We start from the raw sequence: 11720 nt of genomic DNA, 5'->3' as shown, positions 1-11720 counted from the left end.
CCTGGTCTGTGTGAGCAAGTGTGTGCTTGACTGTGTGTGCCTAGTGCCCAAGAGAGCAGGGTAGCAGGCTAGGCCTTGGCTAAGTCTTTTCAACGAACAGAGTGGCTAGCTAAAACAGAGCGCTAATGCTAATAGCTTAGTCTCTGAATGAACTGGGAGTTGAGCAAGCAGACTGTAGCGAGATGCTAATCAGCTAGCCACTAAGAAGAAAACAATAAGCTGGGGGAGAGAGAGAGAGAGAGAGAGGAGCATTGTGCAAATGGGTGGAGGAAGCTCGTCCAGCTACTCTTGCTTAATGAGTAGCCTAACCTGAGGACTTGTATTAGCTCCTGGAATTAGGCCTAGTGTTTAGGCTTCAGCTCCGTGGGACATGGTGTTGAGTTGTGCAGTGGCCTGCTGCACCTGTTGGAACAGCTAATGTACAATGTTAGAACATAAACTATTTATATATTTTTTACAGGCCCTAAAACTCCTATGTTAACAGCTCAATCAATCTCATTCCATTTGTACAGGCCTGCTTGAAACCTGGAAAGAGTGAGCAGAGGAGGCAGGGGCAAGGAAACCCTCCCCTGGTTGTAGGGATGTCCCTTGGGGTAGACCCTTAAGCTGTCCCCCGCTCTCTCCTTTCTCGCCACCTGTTTATCAGTGAAGTTAACACAATAGAGGTCACGCCGAGTTCCTCTCAACATCCTGTTCTTAAGACCAGATCTAGAATCACCAAATCCTAACCTTAATACTGTGGGGTGAAACGCTAAACTGACCATAGATCAGTGTCTGAGGACAACTTCATCCAAGCCCTCGCCCATCCCTATAGTTAAAATTAAAAATTAAAATCACATTTTATTTCTCACATGCTTCGTAAAGAACAGGTGTAGACTAACAGTGAATAGTAACTTACGGGCCCTTGCCAACAATGCAGAGAGAAAAATACAAAAATAACACAAGCAATGCCCCCTGGGATACCTCAGTCCTACAGCTCCACGGCACCAGCGAGGTGCCACAGACAGAGAGGCAATTAGGCTTAGCCATGAGCTGAACAATGACTGCTAAACATAAAGGCTAGTAGGCTACATGATTAGTTGGAATACTTCTATCATGACAAGCATCCTTTCCTTCCTCCCTCCCTTCCAAGAGAGCCTAATAATCACTGATCTCACATGACTGTACAGGTGCAAGCTGTATAGTGGAACCCCTGCTTTCACCTATCCAGTTTTGTTAGATCGGGTAGGACTAAGTAAGGAAAGTGGGAGGCACATCACACAATCATGGAAACGCAGTTTACGCAGCTCAGGCTTCTATTCTTTTCGTAGCTTTTATCAGTAGAAAGGGATTGTCATTGGGCTGTGGCGGTCACAAAATTTCGTCAGCCGGTGATTGTCAAGCAAATAACTGTCTGTTTCACGGTAATTGACCATTAATTAACATAAACACATTTAGCATCTCCTGGCTTCCACACATAGCCTACAAGCCACTGATGCAGACCTTTGGAACATCTACATTTTAGAAAGTCTAATAAATCCATGTAATGTAGCCTAAACCATCACAGTAAATCCATTATTTATATTAGACAGGTCTAAAGAAGAATGATATGAAGATAATGTAGTCTATTTCAGAAGAACAGAATAACAAACTCTGAGTTGTCCTTATGTTAGGTTCTGATATGGCTATGCCAAATGGCTGTGGGCTACACTAGTTAATTTAGCAGACAGGATTTGCTTAGAATTCCGTGGCATTATTTTATATTATTGTATAGTATGAAGAATACAATTGAACAAAGCTGAATAAAATAGAAAGGATATTTTCTCCAAACGATTTGAGGGAGTGCGCACATGCGGCTATTCTGTGTTGAGCGGTTAACAAAGAAACAGGTACTCCTATATGCTTAATTTAGAGTTATCAATTGAAATTTAGTTGTGATACAAACGTTGGGCTGTATGTTTAGATTTTTAATACATTCTAAGGCTGCATGATGCGACTCTAATGATGATATGAAAAAAGTTGCATGAAAGGCATGAGCTCTGCTTTGTTTTTTGCGCAGGCTGTACACACTTCATCAGTCTCTCATTCACAATTTGACAAGCACTTGATAATGCCTCGAATTTCACGGTGGCATCCCCTTTGTATGGCCGTAATGCACCCTAAAACAATCCATGCCTTTTTGCGGCCAGGGGCCGTTGTGCCCTTGGCTCGGAGTGCTGCGTTGTGCCCTTCTCCCTGAGTGCTGCGTGCTCCGAAGCACCTCTCACTCACATGGCTCTCCACCACGTGATCGGGTCTTTCTCACAGGCTACAAGTGAAGACAGACACATCAGGGACGCAACTGCGCACGTCCTTATCCAATTCCGAGGTGCATATTGAAGATATTGGAAGAACTGTCGACATTTATTTTTCGTTAGCCAACAAAGATGAGTATGCCTAACGAACAGCAAAAGCACTAGCCTATGTCAATATACTATCCCCCATAGTACAAAAGTTGACCTATTCTATTCTGTGAGATAAATAAATATTCCAAACATAGTCTGGGACAGTTGTGGGATGCGATACATCCCAAATGAATACAACCACTACCATCAAAAAACATTTTTTACGCAATGTGGCTGACGCAACAGATCAGAACATTTAGCTTAACATGTTGATTATCTATTAGGTATTTCTTCACATTATAAGCGCAGCAATGCACACATGGCAGTAGGCGATAAGCGCGAATGTTCCATTAGCGGAAAAACACAATTTTCAAATGCGATTATGCATGTAATGCTTTTATTATAAAGGTGCATTTTTATGGTGAAAATGATCTTCCCCAAACTTGAAACTCACGCACTGCTTATATATGCCAGTTAGGCTCTACACCCCTTGTAAAGCGGATTAATGTGCTTAATTTTAAGAAGTTATTTGGCCACTTTAGTTGTGATACAAACCTTATCAAAACATATAGGCCTATGGGCTAGGCTACATGAGGTGTGCAACTATGATTAGAAAAAGTCGCAAAAAAAGGCATTGTTTCTTGCCTTATGCTGAGCATCATTAACAAGTGATAATATATATATTTCACAAGTGATAGGCTAATAGTCACCCATCAGACTATTCTTGATTTATCTTGTCTTTACATACACATGTGTCAAATTTGTTTTGATTTAGAATGGACCATTATCATGCACCTGTCTCGAAACAGAGGCAGCTGGAAAAAATACATGTAATCTATGCACTTAAATAGCGAATGGAGGATGCTTTTCTCATGGTTCATTTCCATGCCAGCCAGGTAGGCTATACTCCAGTTGTAAAGAGAAGCAATGTGCTTAATATTAGGAAAGTTGAGAAATAAATAAATATAGTAGGCCTAGAAAGCTGATGGGATCCTGCTCTTTTTAGTAGAGGCCATCACTCTGTTTTCTCACGCAATTGCATAGCCTATAGAAATGTTGCACAACATGAGCTCATGGGCTCTCATGAAGTGTTAGATTAGATTTGTGAATACATTTGCATTGATGTCAGAGTGATTTGAGGGACAATAGAGTGCTGCGTACCAGGCAATTAGCAAGTTTGACTTTTTTCACATTTTGTTGTGCCTGAATTTAACATGGATTAAATTGAGATGTTTTGTCACTGGCCTATACACAATAGCCCATAATGTCAATGTGGAATTATGTTTTTTGAAATTATTACAAATTAGTTAATAATGAAAAGCTGAAATGTCTTGAGTCAATAAGTATTCAACCTCTTTGTTGTGGCAAGCCTAAATAAGTTCAGGAGTAAAAATGTGCTTAACAAGTCACATAATAAGTTGCATGGACTGTGTGCAATAATTGTGTTTAACATGATTTATGAATGACTGCCTCATCTCTGTAACCCACAGATACAATTATCTGTAAGGTCCCTCTGTCGAGCAGTGAATTTCAAACACAGATTCAACCACAAACACCAGAGGTTTTCCAATGCCTCACAAAGAAGGGAACCAATTGGTAGATGGGTAAAAAAATAGCAGAAGCAAACATTGAATATCCCTTTGAGCATGGTGAAGTTATTAATTACACTTGACTACAAAGACACAGGTGTCCTTCAGTTGCTGGAGAGGAAGGAAACCGCTCAGGTATTTCACCATGAGGCCAATGGTGACTATAAAACAGTTGCAGAGTTTAATGGCTGTGATAGGAGAAAACTTAGGATGGATCAACAACATTGTAGTTACTCCACAATACTAACCTAATTGACCAAGTGAAAATAAGGAAGTCTGTACATAATAAAAAATATTCCAAAACGTGCATCCTGTTTGCAACCAGGTACAAAAGTAATACTGCAAGAAATGTGGCAAAGCAATTAACTCTTTGTCCTGAATACATTTCACATTTTTACATTTTAGTCATTTAGCAGACGCTCTTATCCAGAGCGTCTTACAGTTAGTGAGTGCATATATTTTCTTACTGGACCCCCGTGGGAATCGAACCCACAAAGTATTATGTTTGGGGCAAATCCAATACAACACATTACTGAGTACCACTCTCCATATTTTCAAGCATAGTGGTGGCTGCATCATGTTATGGGTATTCTTGTAATTGTTTAGGACTGGGGAGGTTTTCAGGATAAAAAGTTAACGGAATGGAGCTAAGCACAGGCAAAATCCTAGAGGAACACCTGATTCAATTCTGCTTTCCACCAGACACTGGGAGATGAATTCACTTTTCAGCAGGTCAATAACCTAAAACACAAGGCCAAATCTACACAGGAGTTGCTTACCAAGAAGACAGTGAATGTTGCCGAGTGGCTGAGTTACAGTTTGGACTTAAATCTGCTTGAAAATCTATGGCAAGACCTGTATAGCAATGAAAATAATAATGGGCAAATGTTGCACAATCCAGGTGTGGAAAACTCTTAGAGACTTACCCAGAAAGACTCACAGCTGTAATTGCTGCCAAAGGTGCTTCTACAAAGTATTGACTCAGGGGTGTGAATACTTATGTAAATGAGATATTTATGTTTTTAATTTTTCTATACATTTGCAAAAATGTCTAAAAACATGTTTTCACTTTGTCACTATGTAGATGGGTGAGAAAAATACAATTTTTATTTTGAATTCAGGCTGCAACACAACTAAATGTGGAATACAGTGCCTTGCAAAAGTATTCATCCCCCTTGGCGTTTTTCCTATTTTGTTGCATTACAACCTGTAATTTCAATGGATTTTTATTTGGATTTCATGTAATGGACATACACAAAATAGTCAAAATTGGTGAACTGAAATTAAAATAATACCTTGTTTCAAACACCCCTAAGCAAGGGGCACCACCAAGCAAGCGGCACCATGAAGACCAAAGAGCTCTCCAAACAGGTCAGGGACAAAGTTGTGGAGAAGTACAGATCAGGGTTGGGTTATAAAAAAATATCAGAAACTTTGAACATCCAACGGAACACCATTAAATCCATTATTAAAAAAATTGAAAGAATATGGCACCACAACAAACCTGCCAAGAGAGGGCCGCCCACCAAAACTCATAGACCAAGCAAGGAGGGCATTAATCAGAGAGGCAACAAAGACACCAAAGATAACCCTGAAGGAGCTGCAAAGTTCCACAGCTGAGATTGGAGTATATGTCCATAGGACCACTTTAAGCCATACACTCCACAGAGCTGGGATTTACGGAAGAGTGGCCAGAAAAACGCCATTGCTTAAAGAAAAAAATATGTTTGCTTGTGGGAGACTCCCCAAACATATGGAAGAAGGTACTCTGGTCAGATGAGACTAAAAGTGACCTTTTTGGCCATCAAGGAAAACGCTATGTCTGGCGCAAACCCAACACCTCTCATCACCCGAGAACACCATCCCCAGAGTGAAGCATGGTGGTGGCAGCATCATGCTGTGGGGATATTTTTCCATCGGCAGGGACCGGGAAACTGGTCAGAATTGAAGGAATGATGGATGGCGCTAAATACAGGGAAATTCTTGAGGGAAACCTGTTTCAGTCTTCCAGAGATTTGAGACTAGGACGGAGGTTCACCTTCCAGCAGGACAATGACCCTAAGCATACTGCTAAAGCAACACTCGAGTGGTTTAAGGGGAAACATGTAAATGTCTTGGAATGGCCTAGTCAAAGCCCAGACCTCAATCCAATTGAGAATCTGTGGTATGACTTAAAGACTGCTGTACACCAGCGGAACCAATCCAACTTGAAGGAGCTGGAGCAGTTTTGCCTTGAAGATTTGGCAAAAATCCCAGTGGCTAGATGTGCCAAGCTTATAGAGACGTACCCCAAGAGACTTGCAGCTGTAATTGCTGCAAAAGGTGGCTCTACAATGTATTGACTTTGGGGGGTGAATAGTTATGCACACTCAAGTTCTGTTTTTTTGTCTTATTTCTTGTTTGTTTCACAATAAAAAATATTTTGCATCTTCAAAGTGGTAGGCATGTTGTGTAAATCAAATGATACAACCCCCCCCAAAAAAGGCAACAAAATAGGAAAAATGACAAGGGGGGTGAGTACTTTCGCAAGCCACTGTAAGTGGGGTATGAATACTTTTTGAAAACTTTTTGCAGTTAGCGACAGCTAAAGACAGCTACAGGCAGTTAGAGAGAGACAGAAGAGAGATAGGCCTAGTTAGTATTGGAACTATAGCACAGAGCCATGTATAGCCATCTTCAGCAGCAGCCTACATGACGTCAGGATGCAAATACAGTTGAAGTCGGAAGTTTACATACACCTTAGTCAAATACATTTAAACTCAGTTTTCACAATTCCTGACATTTAATCCTAGTAAACATTCCCCGTCTTAGGTCAGTTAGGATCACCATTTAATTTTAAGAATGTGAAATGTCAGAATAATAGTAGAGAGAATTATTTATTTCAGCTTTTATTTCTTTCATCACATTCCCAGTGAGTCAGACGTTTACATACACAAAATTAGTATTTGGTAGCATTGCCTTTAAATTGTTTAACTTCGGTCAAAGGTTTTGGGTAGCCTTCCACAAGCTTCCCACAATAAGTTGGGTGAATTTTGGCCCATTCCTCCTGACAGAGGTGGTGTAACTGAGTCAGGTTTGTAGGCCTCTTTGCTCGCACATGCTTTTTCAGTTTTGCCCGTAAAATGTTCTATAGGATTGAGGTCAGGGGTTTGTGATGGCCACTCCAATACCTTGACTTTGTTGTCCTTAAGCCATATTGCCACACCTTTGGAAGTATGCTTGGGGTCATTGTCCATTTGGAAGACCCATTTGTGACCAAGCTTTAACTTCCTGACTGATGTCTTGAGATGATGCTTCAATATATCCACGTAATTTTCTTCCTCATGATGCCATCTATTTTGTGAAGTGCACCGGTCCCTCCTGCAGCAAAGCACCCCCACAGCATGATGCTGCCACCCCTGTGCTTCACGGATGGGATGGTGTTCTTCGGCTTGCAAGCAACCCCCTTTTTCCTCCAAACATAACGATGGTCATTATGGCCAAACAGTTCTATTTTTGTTTCATCAGACCAGAGGACATTTCTCCAAAAAGTACAATCTTTGTCCCCATGTGCAGTTAAAAAAACCATAGTCTGGCTTTTTTTATGGCGGTTTTGGAGCAGTGGCTTCTTCCTTGCTGAGCGGCCTTTCAGGTTATGTCGATGTAGGACTCGTTTTACTGTGGATATAGATACTTTTGTACCTGTTTCCTCCAGCATCTTCACAAGGTCCTTTGCTGTTGTTCTGGGATTGATTTGCACTTTTCGCACCAAAGTACGTTCATCTCTAGGAGACAGAACGCGTCTTCTTCCTGAGCGGTATGACGGCTGCGTGGTCCCATGGTGTTTATACTTGCATACTATTGTTTTATACAGATGAACGTGGTACCTTCAGGCATTTGGAAATTGTTCCCATGGATGAACCAGACTTGTGGAGGTCTACACATTTTTTTCTGAGATCTTGGCTGATTTCTTTTGATTTTCCCATGTGCTCCCGAGTGGCGCAGCAGTCTAAGGCACTGCATCTCAGTGCTTGAGGCGTCACTACAGACCCCCTGGTTCAATTCCAGGCTGTATCACAACCGGCCGTGATTGGGAGTCCCATAGGGCGGCGCACAATTGGCCCAGCGTCGTCCGGGTTGGGCCGGTGTAGGCCGTCATTGTAAATAAGAATTTGTTCTTAACTGACTTGCCTAGTTAAATAAAGGTAAAATAAAATAAAATGTCAAGCAAAGAGGCACTGAGTTTGAAGGTAGGCCTTGAAATACATCCACAGGTACACCTCCAATTGACTCAAATGATGTCAATTAGCCTATCAGAAGCTTCTAAAGCCATGACAATTTTCTGTCATTTTCCAAGCAGTTTAAACTGTAATGTAAACTTCTGACCCACTGGAATTGTGATACAGTGAATTATAAGTTAAATAATCTGTCTGTAAACAATTGTTGGAAAAAATTACTTGTGTCATGCACAAAGTAGATGTCCTAACCGACTTGCCAAAACTCTAGTTTGTTACCAAGAAATGTGTGGAGTGGTTGAAAAACAAGTTTTAATGACTTGTGTATGTACACTTCCGACTTCAACTGTATCTCAATTACTAGACTGGTATTTTTTTTATTTAACCTTTACTTAACTAGGAAAGTCAGTTAAGAACAAATTCTTATTTACAATGATGGCCTACCAAAAGGCAAAAGGTTTCCTTCGGGGACGGGGGCTGGGATTTAAATAAATAATAATAAAAACTATATAGGACAAAACACACATCATGACAAGAGAGACACCACAACACTTCATAAAGAGAGACCTAAGACAACAACATAGCATGTCAGCAACACATGACAACACAGCATGGTAGCAACACAACATGACAACATGGTAGCAACACAACATGGCAGCAGCACAACATGGTAGCAACACAAAACATGGTACAAACATTATTGGGCACAGACAACAGCACAAAGGGAAAGAAGGTAGAGACAACAATACATCACACGAAGCAGCCACAACGGTCAGTAAGAGTGTCCATGACTGAGTCTTTGAATGAAGAGATGGAGATAAAACGGTCTAGTTTGAGTGATTTTTTGCAGCTCGTTCCAGTCGCTAGCTGCAGTGAACTGAAAAGAGGAGCGACCCAGGGATGTGTGTGCTTTGGGGACCTTTAACAGAATGTGACTGGCAGAACAGGTGTTGTATGTGGAGGATGAGGACTGCAGTAGGTATCTCAGATAGGTGGGAGTGAGGCCTAAGAGGGTTTTATAAATAAGCATCAACCAGTGGGTCTTGCGATGGGTATTCAGAGATGACCAGTTTACAGAGGAGTATAGAGTGCAGTGATGTGTCCTATAAGGAGCATTGGTGGCAAATATGATGGCCGTATAAAGAAGGTTGTCTGATAGGCCTTTTCAGGTTGCCAGCTACCTATTCATAGTCACTACTATTCTGGTTCGTGGACTACTGGAAATGGAAGGCCAAGCACGCCCCCATTCACATCGACAGGGCTGTACTGGAGCGGGTCGAGGGCTTCAAGTTCCTCTGTATCTACATCACTAAGGATCATGGTCCAAACACACCAACACAGTCGTGAAGAGGGCATGACAACGCCCCTCAGGAGGCATTAAAGATTTGGCATGAACCCTCAGATCCTCAAAAAGTTAAACAACTGCACCATCAAGAACATCTTGACTGGCTGCATCACCGCTCGGTATGGCAACTGCTTGCCGCTACAGGGTAGTGGGTAATGTGTACGGACCAGTACCTCACTGGAGCCGAGCTCCCTGCCATCCAGGACCTCTATACCAGGCGTTGTCAGATGAAGGCCTAAAAAACTGTCAAAGACTCCAGCCACAGACTGTTCTCTTTGCTACAGCACGGCAAGCGGTACCAATGCACCAAGTCTGGAACCAACAGGAACCTGAACAGCTTCTACCCCCACGCCATAAGCGTTCTGAACAAGACTGCTAATTAGTTAATCAAATGGCTTCCTGGACTGCCAGCATATACCTTTTTTGCATACTGGACTCTACCCACACACTCACACCTCAACACACACACACGCATACTGAAGTCACACACATTTTCACACTCAACACATACGCTGCTGCTAGTCACTTAACCCCTACCTATATGTACAGTACATAACTACCTCAGTTACCTTGCATCCCTGCACATCGACTCGGTACTTGTACTCCCTGAATATAGCAGTTATTTTCTACTCCCTATATAGAGCCATGTTATTTTTACTCGTTATTTTTATTCGTTATTCACCGTGTCAGTATTTATATTCTTAATTAAATGTTTTATCTTATCTTTAACTCTGCATTGTTGGAAAATAACCCGTAAGTAAGCATTTCACTGTTAGTCTACACCTGTTGTCTTCGAAGCATGTAACAAATACAATTTCATTTGATTTGGTTGCATCTGTTCCAAGCAGTTGACACCTAGGGGAGAAACTCCCGTCTCACAGGTTAACAAAAGGTAGGTGAGCTAACTCTGTACGATTAGTGAATTTTCCGTGGTTTCCATTGCTATTATCTAATCTAGTTAACTAGCTAGAGCGAAAGACAGGTGTCGTATCGAATTTCGTTTATTCTGCATAGCCAGACCAATGTTGGCTGACAAGCACCGTGCCAACATTGTTTCCCCATTGAATAACAAGTTGGCTGCTATCTAGCTAATACACATAGCTATCTACATTATAATGCATTTTGGTTATAAATTAGCTAGTACGGTTAGCGAATAGCTACTTACTTAGCGGTCCACCTTGCCCCAGTCCTTGGTCTTTACAAGCGGGCGGAGTGCCGCTTTGCCTCTCGAAATTGCCGGGGTTGGAGAAATAATCCCGCAACCGGGGAAGCTCCCTCCCTGACTCCAACAGCTCCGTATGAAATTCAAGGGCCGTGAGGATGTATTGATCCCGTATTAGCTGAGCAGCAATCACATCTACAGATACCCGAGTCTCTGCCAAGCCGCCTGCCATTGCGACAGCTGCGGCCGCTATGGAGATGCCTTCCACACTGGGGCTGGTCCGGGTGCTGGACAGCAGAAGGGCCGGGGGCTCGGCGTCTGCCTGCAGGGAGAAGGGATTGTTGGACGGGGGCCCAGGCGCTCCATCGCTAGGGCTCCTTTCGGTATCAACCCCGTCCTCTGGTCTCTGCTGTGCCTCATCTTCAGAATCGCTCAGATTAAACGGGTTGACGCTACCCGCCGCCATTTTTCCACTATAAAGATTTAACCTAGCTAGCTAGATAGCTTAAAATTGGACCCCTCTTCCTGGACGGATGGCTAGCTGCCCTTCCTTCCCCGATCAGCATGAAAGGGGGTGAATGCAGGGTAGGGTTTGGTTGAATGTCATTCCAGCACCCGCCTCCTACATTGAATAGTGGGATTAGATTGGATACGGGAGAGGTTAGGAGAAACTACGAGAAGGGTGGCCGGAATTCGGGGCGTTCCTGCATCTGGTCATTTCTGCATCAGCAGGATCCCCTCTTTAGACTTGTATTGGACCGTTTTTAAAACTGCAGTATGTAACTTTTTGGGCAACCTGACCAAATTCACATAGAAATATGAGTTATAGATCAGTCATTCTCATTGAAAGCAAGTCGAAGAAGCAGTAGATCTGTTCTATGTGCTATATTTATATATATTTATATACAGGGTACCCCCCTGTATATAGCCTCCCTACTGTTATTTTATTTTACTTCTGCTCTTTTTTTCTCAACACTTTTTTGTTGTTGTTGTTTTATTTTACTTTTTTATTAAGAAATAAATGCATTGTTGGTTAAGGGCTGTAAG

At 42.2% G+C, this 11720-nt stretch overlaps 1 protein-coding gene across 7 annotated transcripts in view; it reads right to left on the bottom strand.

Annotated features, from left to right (window-relative positions):
• Nucleotides 1–11229, bottom strand: part of LOC121569324 (RAB11-binding protein RELCH homolog) — a 65526-nt gene extending 54297 nt beyond the window's left edge. For all 7 annotated transcript variants that reach the window (XM_041880182.2, XM_041880183.2, XM_041880185.2 and 4 more), the window contains exon 1: nt 10677–11229. In XM_041880182.2, coding sequence (XP_041736116.1) covers nt 10677–11139 — 463 coding nt within the window. In that variant the 5' untranslated portion in view covers nt 11140–11229. The remainder of the gene's footprint in view (nt 1–10676) is intronic.
• Between the last annotated feature and the right edge of the window lie 491 nt (nt 11230–11720).

The sequence above is a fragment of the Coregonus clupeaformis genome, chromosome 7 (genome assembly GCF_020615455.1).
Source record: "Coregonus clupeaformis isolate EN_2021a chromosome 7, ASM2061545v1, whole genome shotgun sequence".
Taxonomy (NCBI): domain Eukaryota; kingdom Metazoa; phylum Chordata; class Actinopteri; order Salmoniformes; family Salmonidae; genus Coregonus; species Coregonus clupeaformis.
The sequence above is the reverse complement of the archived record's forward strand: the minus strand, read 5'-3'. Positions and strand labels throughout refer to the sequence as shown.